The sequence below is a fragment of the Carcharhinus amblyrhynchos genome, chromosome 17, assembly GCF_965287045.1.
Source record: "Carcharhinus amblyrhynchos chromosome 17, sCarAmb.v2.hapA, whole genome shotgun sequence".
NCBI lineage: Eukaryota > Metazoa > Chordata > Chondrichthyes > Carcharhiniformes > Carcharhinidae > Carcharhinus > Carcharhinus amblyrhynchos.
The window spans coordinates 56,620,854-56,639,823 of NC_137340.1; the positions used below are offsets into that span (position 1 = coordinate 56,620,854).

General features: G+C 45.3%; 1 protein-coding gene across 3 annotated transcripts in view; it reads left to right on the forward strand.

Moving 5' to 3' along the window:
- Window positions 1-18,970, forward strand: part of slka (STE20-like kinase a) — a 167,332-nt gene that overhangs the window by 137,341 nt on the left and 11,021 nt on the right. For all 3 annotated transcript variants that reach the window (XM_080206005.1, XM_080206006.1, XM_080206008.1), the window contains one exon: window positions 11,934-12,059. In XM_080206005.1, coding sequence (XP_080062131.1) covers window positions 11,934-12,059 — 126 coding nt within the window. The remainder of the gene's footprint in view (window positions 1-11,933; window positions 12,060-18,970) is intronic.

The window sequence follows — 18,970 nt, forward strand, 5'->3', positions numbered from 1 at the left end:
TGGAATAACACAGCCTTTCTAAAAAAAACTATAGCTCACCAATTAATGGAACCATTGTCCTACAAACGGAAAACTTGTGTATCTTGCAGTCAGATCGCTGCCAAAGAATACAAGTTCTCTCATTACTGAGCCCACCAAAAATAACCTTTGGTTTGCTAAAGCTGGTCAGATGTATACTGTTTAAATTAGTAGTTCCCCAGATCGCATTGGCACTGGGTGTGAGCTTTTGTTAATATGGAATAACAAGAACTTGTATTTATATAAACATGTCCAAGGATGTGCTGATTAGGTAGATTGGCCATGTTAAATTGCCCCTCAGTTAGGGGGTATAGTGGGGTAAATGCATCCGGTTAAGGGATAGCGCGCAGTGAGTCTGAGTAAGATGCTCTGTCGGAGAGTTGATGCAGACTTGATGGGCTGAATGGCCTCCCCCTGCATTGTAGGGATTCTGTGATAACATCTCTAATGTAGAAAAACATCCCAAAGTGCAACACTGAGGTGCAATCCAATCCAGTGATCATAATTCTATCTCCTTCACAATTGCATTGGAACGAGATAGGATCAGGCAGGCTAGGAAGGTGTTTGTCTGGAGTAGGGGGAAATACGAAGAAGTGAGGAAGTTACTTGGACAAATAAACTGGAAGGAGGCGTTCTTAGGGAAAAGTACCGAAGGAAGGTGGCAGATGTTCAAGGAATGTTTGTCTGGAGCTCTGCATGACAACGTTCCGATGAGACAAGGGGGTTTTGGTAGGTCACGGGAACCGTGGTGCACGAAAGCTGTGGTGAACCTAGTGAGGAGGAAAAGAAAGGTGTACAAAAGATTCAGGGAACTAGGAGATGTTAAGGACCTTGAGGAGTATAAGGATTGTAGAAGGGAGCTTAAAAGGGAAATTAGGAGAGCCAGAAGGGGTCATGAGAAGGCCTTGGTGGGTAAGATTAAGCAGAATCCCAAGGCCTTCTATAAATATGTGAAAAGTAAAAGGATAAGAAGAGAAGGGATAGGACCTATAAAAGGGGAAGGGGGAAAGGTCTGTGTGGAACCAGAGGAAATGGCAGAGGTGCTTAATGAGTACTTTGCCTCAGTATTCACAGTGGAAACTGATCTGGGAGATTTTGCTACGGTTTTGCAGCAGATGGAAAAGATTGAGTATATGGATATTAAGGAGGAGGATGTGTTAGAACTTTTGAATTCTATCAAGATAGATAAGTCGCTGGGACCAGATGGGATGTACCCCAGGATACTGTGGGAGGCAAGGAAAGTGATTGCAGAGCCCCTGGCGATGATCTTTGCGTCGTCAATGGAGACAGGAGAGGTTCCGGAAGATTGGAGGATTGCGGATGTGGTTCCTATTTTCAAGAAAGGGAACAGAGATAGCCCGGGAAATTACCGGCCGGTGAGTCTGACCTCAGTGGTTGGTAAGCTGATGGAGAGGCTTCTGAGGGACAAGATTTACAAGCATTTGGAGAGGTTTGACATGATCAGAAATAGTCAGCATGGTTTTGTCAAGGGCAGGTCGTGCCTTACGAGCCTGGTTGAGTTCTTCGAAAATGTGACTGAACGCATTGACGAAGGAAGTGCAGTGGACATGGTGTACATGGACTTCAGCAAGGCATTTGATAAGATCCCCCATGCAAGACTTCTTGCGAAGGTGAGAGGGCATGGGATCCAAGGGCCTTTGGCCTTGTGGATCCAGAACTGGCTTGCCTGCAGAACTGATGTGGGTATGCCGGCGTTGGACTGGCGTAAACACAGTAAAAAGTCTGACAACACCAGGTTTTAGTCCAACCTATTTATTTGATAATATTCTCACTAGCTTTCGAGGGGACAGCCTCTTCGTCAGGTGAATGGAGAGTTCTGGCCTCAGACGTTGCCTGCAGAAGGCAGAGAGTGGTTGTGGATGGGTCTTTTTCTGCATGGAGGTCAGTCACCAGTGGAGTGCCCCAGGGATCTGTTCTAGGACCCTTGCTGTTTGTCATTTTCATAAATGACCTAGATGAGGAAGTGGAGGGATGGGTAAGTAAGTTCGCTGATGACACGAAGGTCGGTGGTGTTGTGGATGGTCTGGAAGGATGTCAAAAGTTGCAGCAGGACATAAATAGGATGCAGGACTGGGCGGAGAAGCGGCAGATAGACTTCAACACAGATAAATGTGTAGTCGTCCATTTTGGCAGAACCAATGGGATGAACGAGTACGCTATCAAGGGCAGGAGTCTTAGTAGTGTTGAAGAGCAGAAGGATCTTGGGGTCCGGGTCCATAGGACTCTTAAATCGGCCTCGCAGGTGGAGGATGTGGTCAAGAAGGCGTATGGTGTACTGGCCTTCATTAATCGAGGGATTGAGTTTAGGAGTCGGGAGGTAATGCTGCAACTTTATAAGACCCTTGTCAGGCCTCATTTGGAGTACTGTGCGCAGTTCTGGTTGCCTCACTATAGGAAGGACGTAGAAGCTATTGAGAGGGTACAGAGGAGATTTACAAGGATGTTGCCTGGACTGGGAGGCATGCCTTATGAAGTTAGGTTGAGGGAGCTGGGACTCTTCTCCCTGGAGAGACGAAGGTTGAGAGGCGACCTGATAGAAGTTTATAAAATGTTGAGAGGAATAGATAGGGTGGATTCTCAGAGGCTATTTCCCCGGGTTGAAATGGTCGCTACGAGAGGACACAGATTGAAGGTGTGGGGAGGCAAGTACAGAAGTGATGTTAGGGGTAAGTTTTTCACTCAGAGGGTGGTGAGTGAATGGAATTGGCTGCCGTCAGTGGTGGTGGAGGCGAACTCGCTGGGGTCTTTTAAAAGACTTCTGGATGAGTATATGGAATTTAATGGGATTGGGGGTTATAGATAGGTCTATAGATTGGTAGGTGTTGATGTGATTGGCGCAACTCGTGGGCCGAAGGGCCTGTTTGTGCTGTAGTGTTCTATGTTCTAAAGAGAATGAAAGATTGGTCAGGGAGTTGCAAATGAGAAGTTATTTAAGAGTAAGAAGTGGGCAACGTAGAGAGTCTCAAGAAGAGACTCCAGACCCTGGAACTTGGCAGCTTAAGATACAGCTGCAAATAGTGGGCTAAAGAAAGTGAGAACGCATGAGATATGGATCAGTGGAATAGGGAACTCGGGGAGTGGGGATGGTTGTAGGCTTCAGGTTACAGCACTGAGGAAGGGGCCTGACTTGTTCTGATTAAAGACAAGGATTAGAATTTTAAATTTGAGATGTTGGAGAACTGGAAAACTGTGCATCAGTCTTATCATAGGGAAGCCACATTTCTATGCTTCTCTCACTGAAGGGGCCAGTGAACAAATTTCAGCGAGATAAAGTCTCGCACAACATTAAACATGATTTTTTTAAAAAAATGTCAAAGCAATACATAATTTTAAAAGTGGAGTAATTAATAAAAATTACCCTTAACAAGTGGCAGGCAAGGGGGTGATGTGATCTAAGTGCGAGAACGACTATGTTGTCCCAAGCTCTGGTGCTACTCATCGTTTAATCTCTTTGTTTATCATTGAATCCCTACAGCACAGAAGGAGGCCATTCAACCCATCAAGCCGACACTGAGTCTTACCCAGGCTTACTCCATAACTCTATGTATCTACCCTTCTAATTCCCTAATCTATATACTTTGGGACACTTTTTAATATGGCCAATCCAGCTAACCTGCACATCTGATGAGGTGTACAACCCATGATTATCTAATCCTGGAGTGTATACTCTGCTATGTTCCTGGAAAATCCTGGTTCAATTTGGGTGGCGGTGGGCCAAGCAAAATCAAGAAAATCCTGGTTTGATCAAGGCAGGCAGAGACAGCTGGGGGTATGGGCCCTTGTTCACAGCTGCAGTTTAGCTGGTGAGCAAAGCTCACACTCTTGACAATGTTATAGACATTGAGATGTTGGGTGCCATTGTGAGTAAAGTTGTGGATGATGGTCTCATTCTCTGACACAGATCATTGGTGCTGACATCAATGAATTGCAAGATAGCCCAAAAGAAATGAATGAAGGGGAGGGGAGAATGCTAAGAGTTGAGAGGGCCATTCCCTCGGTGCAAGTCACCTTCCCTCCTTGGAACTCCTAATGTCAGGTATGTCGGACACCCTGGTCAATTTGGGGAGATGGAGCTGGCAAAAGAATGTCTGTGTGTCCACACTTCCGGGAGGAGCTAAGTATATATTCCCAGCTGAATTTGAGAACTGGCTGCCATGCTTTTGTAATCTTGATCTGAAGGCTGGCCGTTTCAACTTCAAAGGCATACTATGTCCAATCTTCGAAATCTGGATTTGGTTATATATCTCAATTGTTGATCTCACCTTATCCTAACCTCGGTCTTAGTTGAGAAGAGCTAGAGGCGACCAGACGCAATGAGACTTTGACACCTGCGGGGGCCTCGGTCTCTCTCTCTGTCTGCTGAAGTTTCCAAACAACACAGTGGAGGTGCAGAGATCTAGGGGAAACCATGAATAGTTCCTTGATATTATCAACAATCCTGTCGAAGCTTCGACCTTTTCGAGTTCCATGGATGGCTATATTATCCTGCAGTTCATCATTAATCCTGCACTACTCCCCTTGTGATTATAATCCTGGTTTTGTGATGTTGTCTTTTATCCTGACAGGGGTGTTTGATATGTATTAAGAATAGGGTTGTTGTAGTGGGAGATTTTAATCTTCCTGGAGTGGATTGGAAGGTGTCTAGAGCTGGGGGTTTGGATGGGGAGGAATTTGTAAAATGTGTGCTGGAAGGGTCCTTGGAGCAGTATGTAACTAGCCTGACTAGGGAGGGGGCTATACTGGATTTAGTTCTGGGTAATGAGCCGGGTCAGGTGGTTGAGGTTGCAGTGGGTGAACATGTGGCTAACAGTGACCACAACTGTCTACTTTAGGATGATAATGGAAAAAGATGAGTGCTGTCCGAGGGGGAGGGTGCTAAACTGGGAGAAGGCAAGTTACAGCTGCATTAGGCATGAGCTGATGGATACTGATTGGGAGAGGTTGTTTGCGGGTAAGTCCATGTTTGGCAAGTGGGAGGCTTTCAAGGGAAAACTGAAAAAGTTGCAGGAAAGACGTGCCAGTTAAGAGGAAGGATGGGAAAGGTAGGATTAGAGAGCCGTGGATTACAGGGGATATTGAGGACTTGGTCAGGAAGACGAGAGAGGTATATGTTAGGTCTAAGCAATTGGGAACAGAGAGAGCACTGGAGGAATATAGAGAGAGTGCGAGGGAGCTCAAACGGGGAGTTAGAAGGGCAAAAAGGGGGCATGAAATGGCTGTGGTAGATAGAATTAAGGAAAATCCAAAGGCATTTTACTCTTATATTAGGAACAAAAGGGTGGTTAGAGGGAAAATTGGTCCTCTTAGGGACGGAGGAGGGGAACGGTGCTTCGAGTCTGAGGGAATGGGGGAGATCCTGAATGAATACTTTGCGTCAGTATTCACGAAGGAGAGGGGCTTGGTGTCTTATACTGTCTTGGAGCTGTAGACCAGTTGAAAGAAATATCCATTACGAGGGAGGAAGTGTTAGGGTTTTTAGGCAGCTTAAAAACTGATAAATCTCCGGGGCCTTGATGGCATTTATCCCAGGCTGCTTAGGGAGGTGAAAGATGAGATTGCTGGGCCTCTGACGCAAATGTTTGTCTCTTTGGACACAGGTGAGGTCCCAGAGGACTGGAGGATAGAGAATGTGGTATCACTGTTTAAAAAGGGTAGTAGGGATAACCCTGGTAATTATAGGCCGGTGAGTTTGATGTCAATGGTAGGAAAGTTGTTGGGAAAAATTCTTAGGGATAGGATGTATACGCATTTGGAGCGTTGCGATCTAATTAGGGATACGCAACATGGCTTTAAGGGGAGGTCTTGCCTTACAAATCTGGTAGAATTTTTTGAGGAGGTGACAAAAACGGTCGACAAAGGACTAGCCGTTGATGTCATCTATATGGATTTCAGTAAGGCGTTTGACAAAGTCCCTCATGGTAGGTTGGTTGAAAAGGTTAAGGCTCATGGGATACAGGGACAGGTATCTAGATGGATTGAGAACTGGCTAGGTAACAGGATAAAGTCTGACAACACCAAATTTAAGTCCAACCGATTTATTTGATAGTACACTTACTAGCTTTTGGGGTTAGTCCCTTCGTCAGGTGAATGGAGAGTTCTGGCCTCAGACAGAGCGTATAAAGCACAGACAGTTTACAGATTACTGATTAATCAAATAAATCGGTTGGACTTAAACCTGGTGTTGTCAGACTTTTTACTGTGTTTACCCCAGTCCAACGCCGGCACATCCACATCATAGGTAACAGGAGACAGAGTAGTAGTGGAAGAGTCCTTTTCTAGCTGGAGGTCTGTCACCAGTGGTGTGCCACAGGGCTCAGTACTGGGACCTCTTCTATTCATAATATATATAAATGACTTGGAAGAGGGCGTACGTGGTGTGATCAGCAGGTTTGCAGATGACACAAAGATGGCAGGATTGGCGGACAGTGAGGAGGAGTGTCAGGCAACACAGCAGGATATAGATAGGCTGGTATGTTGGGCAGATAAATGGCAGACGGAATTAAATCCTGATAAATGCGAGGTGATGCATTTTGGAAGGAATAATGTAGAGGGGAGTTATATGGTAAAGGGTAGACCTATTAAGAGTATAGAAATGCAGAGGGACCTGGGAGTGCCAGTGCATAAGGTGCCACTTGAAGGTGGCAACACAAGTGGAGAAGGTTGCGAAGAAAGCTTACGGTATGCTATTCTTTATAGGGAGGGGTATAGAGTACAAGAGCTGGCATCTAATGATACAGTTGTATAGAACGTTGGTTAGACCGCATTTGGAGTTCTGCGTCCAGTTCTGGTCACCTTACTACCGGAAGGACGTGGAGACCTTGGAGAGAGTGCAGAGGAGGTTTACCAGGATGCTGCCTGGGATGGAAGGACTGGGTTATGAGGAAAGATTGGGTGAGTTGGGGCTGTTTTCCTTAGACAGACGGAGATTGAGGGGGGATCTAATAGAGGTGTATAAAATAATGAAGGGTATAGATAGAGTAAACAGTGGCAGACAAATATCACAAGGGGCCACGGGCTTAAAGTGAGGGAGGAGAGGTATAATTTGGATGCTAGAGGGAGGTTTTTCACACAGAGGGTCGTGGGGGTACGGAATGCACTGCCATGTAAGGTGGTGGAGGCAGGCACGCTGGACTTGTTTAAGGTTTACTTAGACACGTGAGTGAAATAGGGACGGAGGGTTAGAGGAGACTGTTTTAAATAAGGATCAGAGCCTCGGGACGTTCCTGGAAATCAACTGTTACATGTGTTGATGGTTTTTCTCTTTTACTGCACAGGTGCGTCAGTCCACCTTGTTGTCTAACGAGGGGCATGCACACAGTGGGTCATGCGTGGGCTGCTCTTGGATGTTTCGAGAGTAGCCTAGTACTTTGCGCCGTTTGTGTACGCTTAAACTGGACCAGCAGATGGGCACCACGACAGCTCAGTGACTATCACTGTTTGCTGTGCAGATACATGGATTTGGGCCAGTGTCTGTGGGAGTTTGCGCATTCTCCCTGTGGTTGTGTGGGTTTCCTCCGGTTTCCTCCCACACCCCAAAGATGTGGTCTTAGGCTGATTGGTGTAACAAATTGTCCCTAAATTATTCTCCCCTTAATCTGGTTTCCAGTGGGGGTACTATAAACATAGGTCAAGGGTGGAGGAGGAAAAGCACATTGTTAAAATGGTGGCGCGGGCTTGTTGGGCCAAAGGGCCTGTTTCCCATGCTGTGATGTTCTTTGTTTGTACTCTGAGGTATAGGGCATCTGTTATTCTTTGAAAACCAGGGATATCAATTTATTTATTTATGGTGGAATACATTATTTATTTATGATGGAATTTATCCACCAGTAAGCTCTGGTCCTTAAATGAAGGAGACCTTAGTTGAAAGTGTGTTACCATTTACTTTCAATCTTGATCTTTCCATTGGGTACCGAGGGAGCGAAGTGGGTAAGGGGATCTACCCACCCTGCTTCAGCCTCTGTGTCAGATTTAAATATTTAGTTTTTGTAATATGACGATATTTCTTTACCAGTTGGCTGAGAATGGGCTTCCATTATTCTGCTGGGGACTGGGCTGGAATGACATTAGAGTTGTGCAATATTTATCCATTTTTTTGTATTGTACTCCGGGCATTTATAATGGAGGATTGCATTATATGGTATCCTTTAAATATGAATAATGAGTAGCACCACAGTAAGCGGTTTGGATAGAGATGGTGAGAGGAAAACTCCATTTAGAACTAATAATGTCATGTTATTCTTTTGTATTTTGGTTGCTTTGGGATTAAAGGATCCTTGTCGGTCTCCAGGGAAGGTACAGACACACAATGCTTCCTGGAAAAGACTCAGTTTTATTGTTGTTGGTGCCTCCGGCATAGCTAGACTTGCAAGAAATATTCACAGGCACGCATGCACAAGTGTGGCTGGGGAATCCTTAATTGTTTAGTCTTTCTTGGGTATTTTTCCCTTGGCTGCACAAATTGTGACAGTGGCTGCTTGGTAGTTTGGCTTCTGGAATGTACAATGAGCACATCATCCTGTTGTGAGAAGGAGATTTTTGTCCATCCCGAGATGTCTGGATGCCGACGCCTGTTGCTAGGATTTCCCTGATGAGGGCAAAATGTGTGAAACCCTGTTGAAGGCAGGGTGTGAGTGGTGTCTCTGGTGTGCCTGGAGATAGGGGAAGTTTACTTTGTTTGAAGTTCAGGGGGAATGTGAGTACTCCTGACCTGCCAGCCCTTTTATTAATTACCTTGTTGTTTGTTTATCTTGGCTGGGTAGGTTAGCGCAGTAGCTACTTTAATTATCCGTTCCCAGATTCTGTGGAAAATATATTAGATGAGCGAGTAAGTTTGTCCTCCCCCAAGATGTCCCCTTTTGGGTACTTCTGGAAAACTCTGCTACTTTGGTTCAGTTCCCCTGGGTGGGTAGCACCCTGTTGTCTGTGGAGCCTGAGTGTAAGCCCCGGCTATTTGGGTTCCACATTATCCAAGGCTGAGTAGGTCAGTCCCTGATATTCTGCATGTGAGAATATATACTGTCAAACTACATCTTGTGTCTGTGGTTTTATCCTGGTGTTCCTCTCTCTCCCCAAAGTTTCCTTTCATTTCCTGGGTACGTGGGGTGCCAGTATAGGCTCCCACTTATTGTCTTTAGTCCTACAGGGTTTCCTCATTTGGTCGAGAGGGGGAGGATTGTATCTTTCCTTGAGATATCCTGTTTGTGGATGTCTTGATGATTATTCTTCCTGTTGATGGGAACTCTTTGGAGGTGCTGCTCAAGTCTCACTACCAATGTGGCTGGAGATGAGTGGGGCTGGTTTTGATGCGTGTCCAAATGTGGTGTGAGAATCCTTGGCTTATTGGATGTTTACTTGTGCCAATATCCCTAACTTTTAATTGGTCACCTAGTTGTGCGAGACTCTTTGGGGATAAGTGACCATAACATGATAGAATCCTTCATCAGGAAGGAGAGTGATATTATTGATTCTGAGATTAAGGTCCTGGATCTTAATAAATGAAGCTTTGCTAGAATGTTACTTAAAGGGATGACGGTGGATAGGCAATGGCATATTCAAGGAGCGCATGGGCCAACTGTAGCAATTTCCTGTCTGGCGCAAAGGTAAATTGGAAAAGTAGCCAAATCATGACTTATAAGGGAAATTAGAGATAGTATTAGATCCAAGGAGGAAGTATGCAAATTGGCCAAGAACAACAGTCCTGAGGATTGGATGCAGTTTAGAATTCAGCAAAGGAGGACCAAGAGACTGATTGAGAAGAGGAAAATAGAGTTTAAGAGTAAGCTTGTGGGGAACACAAAAATACTCAAAGTTTCTGTGGGTATGTGAAGAGAATAAAATTGGTGAAGATAAATGTAGGTCCCTTGCAGTCAGAAACAGGGGAATTTATAATTTACGAAGAAATGGCTGACCAACTGCATACGTACTTTGGTTTTGTCTTCACAAAGGAGGACACAAATTAAATACCAGAAATATTGGGGAACACATGGTTTAGTGATAGAGAGGAACTGAAGGAAATCAGTGTTAATATAGAAATGGTGGTGGATTTGAAGGCCAATAGATCTCCAGGGCCTGATGATGAACATCCCAGAGCACTTAAGGAAGTGGCCCAAAAAATAATGGATGCATTGTTGATCTTTCAAGATTATAGAGACTCTAGAATAGTTCCTACAGATTGGAGGGTAGTTAATGTAACACCAGTATTTAAAAAAGGAAGTAGAGAGAGAACAAAATTGTAGACCAATAAGCCTGATGTCAATAATGGGGAAAATTCTAGAATCAATTATCAAAGATTTTATAGCCAAACACATGGGAAGCATTGGCAGGATTGGGCAGAGTCAGCATGGATTTACGAAAGGGAAATGATGCTAGACAAATCTTCTGGAATTCTTTGAGGATATAACTAGTAGAGTTGATGGGGGATGGAGCCAGTGGATGTGGTCTACTTGGACTTTCAGAAGGCTTTTGAAGAAATCCCACATAAGAGATTAGCATGTAATATTAAAGCACATAGGATTGGGAGTAGTATATTGAGATGGATAGAAAACTGGTTGGCAGACAAGAAACTAAGAGTATGAATAAATGGGCCTTTTTCCAAGTGGCAGGTAGTGACTAGTGAGGTACCGCAGGGATCAGTGCTTAGACCCCAGCTATTCACAATATAAAGATTTGGATGGGGGGACTGAATGTAATATTTCCAAACTTGCACATGAACAAAGTTGGATGGGAGGGTGAGCTCTGAGGAGGATGCAGAAATCCTTCAGTGTGTTTTGACCAAGTTGAGCAAATGGGCAAATGAATAACAGATGCAGTATAAGTTTGATAAATGTGAAGTTATCCACTTTGGTAGCAAAAACAAAGGAAGGCAGATTATTATCTGAATGGCTTTGGATTAGGGGAGGAGAATGTGCAATGAAATCTGTGTCCTCATACACCAGTTGCTGAAGATAAGAACGCAGGTGCGGCAAGCAGCAAAAAGGCAAATAATATATTGACCTTCACAGCGAGAGGATTCGATGCAGGAGCAGGAATGTCTTGCTGCAATTACACAGAGCCTTTATGAGGCCACACCTGGAATATTGTGCAGAGTTTTGATCTTTTCTGAGGAAAGATGTTCCAGTCCAAAGAAGAGTTACTAGACTGATTCCTGGGATGACAGGACTGACGTATTAGGAGAGATTGAATTGGTTAGGATTATATTCACTGGAGTTTAGAAGACTGAGGCAGGATCACATAAAAACCTATAAAATTCTAACAGGACTAGACAAGGTAGATGCAACTAGGATGTTCCCAATGGTGGGGTGTCACAGTATGAGGATAAAGGGTAGGCTGTTTAGGACAGAGTTGAGAAGAGAGTGGTGAGCCTGTACCACATAAAGTAGTTGATGCTAAAATATTGTGTGTTTTCTAGAAGCAGTTAGATATAGCAGTTGGGGCACTCGCACTCGTGCACACCTACCCTCACTCATGCACTTGTTCTTAGAAAACAGGTTCAGATATTGGTGAGAGTGAAGTGATATTTTTCTGTTGATTCTACTCATTTGTTTTACATCTTTATCAATTGATGTCTTAGCAAATATTCAGTTTTTGTTCAGCTGAGAACATGTGATTTGTTTGTCTTGTTTTGAACATTGGAATGTGAAGCAATTATGGCGGACATCTTGTGCAACTTTCCACTGTGTGAAGTAAGGTTTAATGCTGCCACCCAGTTTGTGTTTGTGTATGAGTTATGCATGTTTCATTTCCATTTCATGAGTTGCCCATTCTCCATTTAACTTATCGCAAAGTTAACCAGACTGTTAGGAGAAGCTTGAATTGTGAGAGCATTGACAAGCTCCCTGAACACACTGGGCTTCACTCACAGCTCTTTATACACTCTTTATTGCTTTATTTGGCAGTTTGCAAGCCAGGAGGAGAAGAGGCAAAAGAATGAGAGGCTGCAACAGCACCAAAAACATGAAAACCAGATGAGAGACCTACAGCTCCAGTGTGACGCCAACATTAGGGAATTACAGCAATTACAGGTAAAGCTATAGGCTGCAGCACAAATACCATTGTTAAATCAAGCAATGTTGCTCACCCATTACAGTGAGTGTGAATGCTCTTTCTGTGCGGTGTAGCTTTCTTGGTGAATTGACAGCTGTCTATTAGAACTTAAACGTTTTCAGGACAGGTAAGGTTTATTGGGCTGGGGTAAACCCATCCTTGTTTTTAACCCCAAGGTTGTTCCCACACCTCTCACTATCTCCCTATATCCCTGAATTTCACCATCCTCCCATATCCTTTAATCCTACCTAACTAAATGGGGTAGACCATTTAGGACTGAAATGAGAAAAAATGTCTTCACTCAGAGGGTGGAGAACCTGTGGAATTTTCTACCACAGAAAGCTATGGAGGCTAAGTTACTGAATGTATTCAAAAAAGAGAGTTTTCTTTAGATTTTAATGGAATTAAAGGATATGGGGAGAAAGTGGGAATATGGCTTTGAGATATATTTCTAACCACGTTCCAGCTATATCCCTCAATCCCATCTCCCACCACCTCCCCATATCCGTCAATCACCTTCTCCCGATATCCCTCAACCCTGCCCAACCACCACCTCCCCATATCCTTCAGTCATCTTCTCCCCATTATTTCTCAACTCTCCCTAGTTATCTTCTCCCCCAAGCCTCAATTCCACCTACCCGCCTTCTCCTCATATTCCTCAATCCTACCTATTCACGTCTTCCCCCATCACTGCCACCTAAATAATATATCATACTCATGATGCAAAAGTGCTGCATGTTCAGAGTGTCATGATAATGTTTTCAGTGTAGTGCTTCTCAAACTGTTTTGATAGAAAAGAGCCCTTTTCAAACAGGAAAGAGGGAAGCAGGAGGACAAGGGGGACAAAAGAGAGAGTAGGGTGGGAAGAGAGGCAGGAGGGCCTGGGGGGGGGTGGTGAGAGTAGGGTGGGAAGAGAGACAGGAGGGTGGGGGTTTGGGGGGGGGCGGTGGAGGCAGGAGGCAGAAGGGCCTTCTATGATGGACAATTCCAAAGGTTCACTGACCTCTGAGTGAATAAGTTTTTCCTCATCTCAGTACTAAATAGCCTATCCTGAGACTGAGACCCTTTCTTCTAGACTGCCTGCCCCTCCCCCCCACATAGCCAGAGGAAGCAGCATTCTTGCATCCAGTCTGTCCAGCCCTGTCAGAATTTTGTGTTTTGATTAGAGAGCCCCTTTCATTTTTTTAAATCCAATGAATACAGACACAGTCAACCCAATCTCTCCTTTCACGGCAATCCTCTCATCCCAGAAATAGTCCAGTGAACATTTGCTGCATTCTCTTTATGGCAATTAAATCTTCTCTTTGTTAATGAGATTAAAACTGCACACACTGCTCCAGTTATGGTCCCACCATGATCCCGTACAGCTGCAGGAAGACATGGGGAGGAGTTTGTTAGGTGTGTTCAGGAGGGTTTCCTGACTCAGCACGTTGATAAGCCTACAAGAGGAGAGGCTGTACTTGACCCTGATGCTGGCTAATGAACCAGGACAGGTGTCAGATCTCTCGGTGGGAGAACATCTCGGGATGGAGATCATAATTCTATCTCCTTCACGATAGCATTGGAAAGAGATATGATCAGGCAGGCTAGGAAGGTGCTTATCTGGAGTAAAGGGAGATATGAAGACATCAGGCAGATAATTGGATGAGTAAACTGGAAGGAGGTGTTCTTGGGGAAAAGTACTGAAGGAAGGTCGCGGATTTTCAAGGAATGTTTGACCGGAGCTCTGCACGACAACGTTCCGATGCGACAAGGAGGTTTCGGTAGGTCACGGGAACCGTGGTGCACGAAGGTTGTGATGAACCTAGTCAGGAAGAAAAGAAAGGCGTACAAAAGGTTCAGAGAGCTAGGAAATGTTAAGGATCTAGAGGAGTATAAGGCTTGTAGGAAAGGAGCTTAAAAAGGAAATTAGGAGAGCCAGAAGGGGTCACGAGAAGGCCTTGGCGGGTAAGATTAAGGAGAATCCCAAGGCCTTCTACAAATATGTGAAGAGTAAAAGGATGAGAAGAGAAGGGATAGGACCTATAAAAGGTGAAGGGGGAAAAGTCTGTGTGGAACCGGAAGCAATGGCTGAGGTGCTTAATGGGTACTTTTTCCACCGTGAATACCGAGGCAGTGATCTGGGAGGTTGTACTACAGGTTTGCAGCAGACTGAAAAGATTGAGTATGTGGATATTAAGGAAGAGGATGTGTTAGAACTTTTAAATTCTATCAAGATAGATAAGTCACCGGGACCAGATGGGATGTACCCCAGGTTACTGTGGGAGGTGAGGGAAGTGATTGCAGAGCCCCTGGCAATGATCTTTGCATCGTCGATGGAGATGGGAGAGGTTTTGGAGGATTGTGGATGTGGTTCCTATTTTCAAGAAAGGGAACAGGGATAGCCCGGGAAATTACCAACCGGTGAGTCTGACCTCAGTGGTTGGTAAGTTGATGGAGAGGATTCTGAGAGACAAGATTTTTGAGCATTTAGAGAAGTTTAGAATGATCAGAAGTAGTCAGTACGGCTTTGTCAAGGGCAGGTCGTGCCTTACGAGCCTAGTTGAGTTCTTTGAAAATGTGACTGAACACATTGACGAAGGAAGAGCGGTGGACGTGGTTTACATGGACTTCAGCAAGGCGTTTGATAAGGTCCCCCATGCACGACTTCTTGAGAAGGTGAGAGGGCATGGGATCCAAGGGGCTTTGGCCTTGTGGATCCAGAACTGGCTTGCCTGCAGAAGGCAGAGAGTGGTTGTGGATGGATTTTTTTTGCATGGAGGTCAGTCACCAGTGGAATGTCCCAGGATCTGTTCTGGGACCCTTGCTGTTTGTCATTCTCATAAATGACCTGCATGAGGAAGTGGAGGGATGGGTTAGTAAGTTTGCCGACCACACGAAGGTTGGTGGTGTTGTGGATAGTCTGGAGGGATGTCAGAAGTTGCTGTGTGACATAAATAGGATGCAAGACTGGGTGGAGAAGTGGCAGATGGACTTCAACGCGGATAAATGTGTAGTGGTCCGTTTTGGCAGGACCAATGAGATGAAGGAGTACAATTTCAAGGATAGCAGTGTTGAGGAGCAGAAAGATCTTGGGGTCTGGATCTATAGGACGCTCAAATTGGCCTCACAGGTGGAGGATGTGGTCAACAAGGTGTATGGTGTACTAGCCTTCATTAATCGAGGGATTGAGTTTAGGAATCGGGAGGTAATGCTGCAACTTTATAAGACCCTTGTCAGACCCCACTTGGAGTACTGTGCGCAATTCTGGTCGCCTCACTACAGGAAGGATGTGGAGGCTCTTGAGAGGGTGCAGAGGAGATTTACAAGGATGTTGCCTGGATTGGTAGGCATGCCTTATGAAGATAGGTTGAGAGAGCTAGGTCTCTTCTCCCTGGAGAGATGAAGGTTGAGAGGTGACCTGATAGAGGTTTATAAAATGTTGAGAGGAATAGATAGGGTGGATTCTCGGAGGCTATTTCCCAGGGCTGAAATGGTCGCTACGAGAGGACACAGGTTTAAGGTGTTGGGAAGCAAGTACGGAGGAGGTGTTAAGGGTAAATTTTTCACTCAGAGGGTGGTGAGTGAGTGGAATCGGCTGCCGTCAGTGGTGGTAGAGGCGAACTCACTGGGGGCTTTTAAAAGACTTCTGGATGAGTATATGGGATTGGGAGTTACAGATAATTCTATGGCTTGGTAGACATCGCTGGATTCTGGGGAAGTGCCGGAAGATTGGAAAGCGGCTAATGTTACGCCGTTGTTTAAGAAGGGTGCCAGGCAAAAGGCAGGGAATTATAGGCCGGTTAGTTTAACGTCTGTTGTAGGTAAAATGTTAGAATCCGTCATCAAGGAGGAAATAGCGAGGCATCTTGAGAGGAATTGCTTGATAGAGCAGACGCAGCACGGTTTCGTTAAAGGGAAGTCGTGTCTGACAAATTTACTGGAGTTCTATGAGGATGTGTCTAGGGCGGTGGATAGAGGAGAGCCGGTGGATGTGGTCTTTCTGGATTTTCAGAAGGTACCTCACAGGAGGTTATTGCAGAAGGTCAGGGGACAGGGAGTTGGGGGTAGGGTGTTAGCGTGGATAGAGGATTGTTTGTCAAATAGGAGGCAGAGAGTGGGGGTCAATGGGTGCTATTCGGATTGGCGGATGCTGACTAGTGGAGTGCCTCAGGGGTCGGTGCTGGGGCCTCAGCTATTTACCATTTATATAGATGATCTGGAGGAGGGAACCAAGTGTAGGGTGTCGAAATTTGCTGATGACACCAAGATTGGAGGAAAGGCAAATTGTGCGGAGGGTGTGGAGAGTCTACAGAAGGATCTAGGTAGGCTGGGCGAATGGGCCAGGAACTGGCAAATGGAATTTAATGTTGGCAAGTGTGAAGTTGTCCACTTTGGTAGGAATAATGGTAGGAAGGACTATTACTTACGTGGCGAAAAACTGCATCAGGCGATGGTGCAGAGGGACCTCGGGGTCCTTGTGCATGAGTCGCAAAAACCCAGCCTGCAGGTGCAGCAGGTGGTCAGGAAGGCGAATGGGATGCTGGCCTTCAGAGTGAGGGGGATTGAATATAAAAGTAGGGAGGTCTTGCTGCAGCTGTATAGGGCATTGGTGAGGCCGCAGCTGGAGTACTGTGCGCAGTTTTGATCACCGCACTTACGCAAGGATATTTTGGCCTTGGAGGGAGTGCAGAGGAGGTTTACTAGGCTGATGCCGGAGTTGAGGGGGTTGAACTATGAGGAGAGGCTGAATAAATTAAGCTTGTACTTGTTAGAGTTTAGAAGAATGAGGGGAGATCTCATTGAGACGTATAAGATGATGAATGGGATGGATAGGATAGAGGTGGAGAGGCTCTTCCTGCTCAGAAAGGACAGTAGGACTAGAGGGCACAGCATCAAGATAAAAGGGGGGCGGTTTAGAACGGAGTTGAGGAGGAACTTCTTCACTCCAAGGGTGGTGAATCTCTGGAATTCTCTGCCCGTTGAAGTGGTAGAGGCTGCCTTGCTAAATATATTTAAGACGCGGGTTGATGGGTTTTTGATAGGCGAGGGGATTAAGGGTTATGGGGAGAGGGCGGGAATGTGGAACTGAGACACGACAGATCAGCCATGATCTTATTGAATGGTGGGGCAGGCTCGAAGGGCTAGATGGCCTCCTCCTGCTCCTATTTCTTATGTTCTTATGTAACTTGTGGGCCGAAGGACCTGTTTGTGCTGTAGTGTTCTGTGTTCTATCCTGAGGCCCTCTTGCAGTGGAAGCTGATACCATTTGCCTTCTAAACTTCTTGCTGTGCCAGTATGCTTGCTTTCAGTAACAGGTGTACAAGGACACCGAGGTCACTTTGTACATCAACATTTCTCAAACGACCACCATTTAAATAATACACTGCCATTTTGTTTCTCCATCTGAAGTGAAAAACTTCACATGTATCCACGTTATGCTGCATCTGTCATGTATTTGCCCATTCACTCAACTTGTCTAAATACCTTAAAACCTCTTTACATCTTCCTCTCCACTCACATTCCCACCAAATTTTGTATTATCAGCAAACTCAGAAATATTACATTTGGTTCCCTTGTCCAAGTCATTGATAGATTGTGAATAGCTGGCTCAAGCATTAATCCCTGCAGGACCCATTAGTCACTGCCTGTCGCTCTGAAAAAGACCCATTTATCCCAACTCTGTTTCCTGTCTGCTAACCAATTCTCAATCCGTACCAATATATTATCACCAATTCCATGTGCTTTAGTTTTGCACACTAACTAACCTTATGTGGAACTTTATCAAAATCTTTCTGAGAATCCAAATATACCACTTCTGGTTCACCCTGATGTATTCTATTAGTTACATCCCTCAAAAACTCCAGTAGGTTTGTCAAACATAGTTTCCCTTTCATAAATCCATGGTGACTTTGTTTAATCCTGTTGATATTTTCTACATGTCTAGTTATCACATCCTCCATTAAATTGGAGGCATCCTAGTTAGAAAAGTGAATCAAAAGTTATTGGGGTAGATGGGGAATGTTCACCCGCTGTGACCCAGTTGAATAGTGAAGGGGCTGAATGGCCTGCTTCTATTTCATATGTTCATGTTGTTGTAAGCTCTCAGCCTTGAAAATATGCCACAGTGACTCGGCTGCTCAAACTCCAGAACCTGGAGCCCGAGCTGCCCCAGCTAATTTAGTTTTCTGCGCAGGCCGTGAGAAATGTCTTGGGAATTCCCACATGGCAATTCAATGGAGCAGCACAGTGGCACAGTCGTTAGCACTGCTACATCATAACACAAGGGACCTGGATTCGATTCCAGCCTTGGGTGCTTGTATATAGAACATAGAACACTACAGCACAAACAGGCCCTTCGGCCCACGAGTTGCGCCGATCACATCAACACGTACCAATCCATAGACCTATCTATAACCCCCAATCCCGCTAAATCCCATATACTCATCCAGAAGTCTTTTAAAAGACCCCAGCGAGTTCGCCTCCACCACCACTGACGGCAGCCGATTCCATTCACTCACCACCCTCTGAGTGAAAAACTTACCCCTAACATCACTTCTGTACTTGCCTCCCCGTACCTTAAATCTGTGTCCTCTCGTAGCGAGTTTACACATTCTCCTCCTGTCTCAGCGGGTTTTCTCTGGGTGCTCCGGTTTCCTCCCGCAGGCCACAGATGTGCAGATTAGGTGGATTGGCTGTGCTAAATTGCCCCTTAGTGTCCAAACATGTATGGGTTAGGTGGATTGCTCATTGTAAATGTGTGGAGTTACAGGGATAGGGCAGGGGAGAGGGCATGGGTAAGATACTCTGTCAGAGAGTCAGTGCAGACTCGATGGGTCAGATAGCTTCCTTTCTGTACTAAAGGGATTCTATGACTGAGGTAAACTGCCGTTTCTCTGTTTTAGTCCAC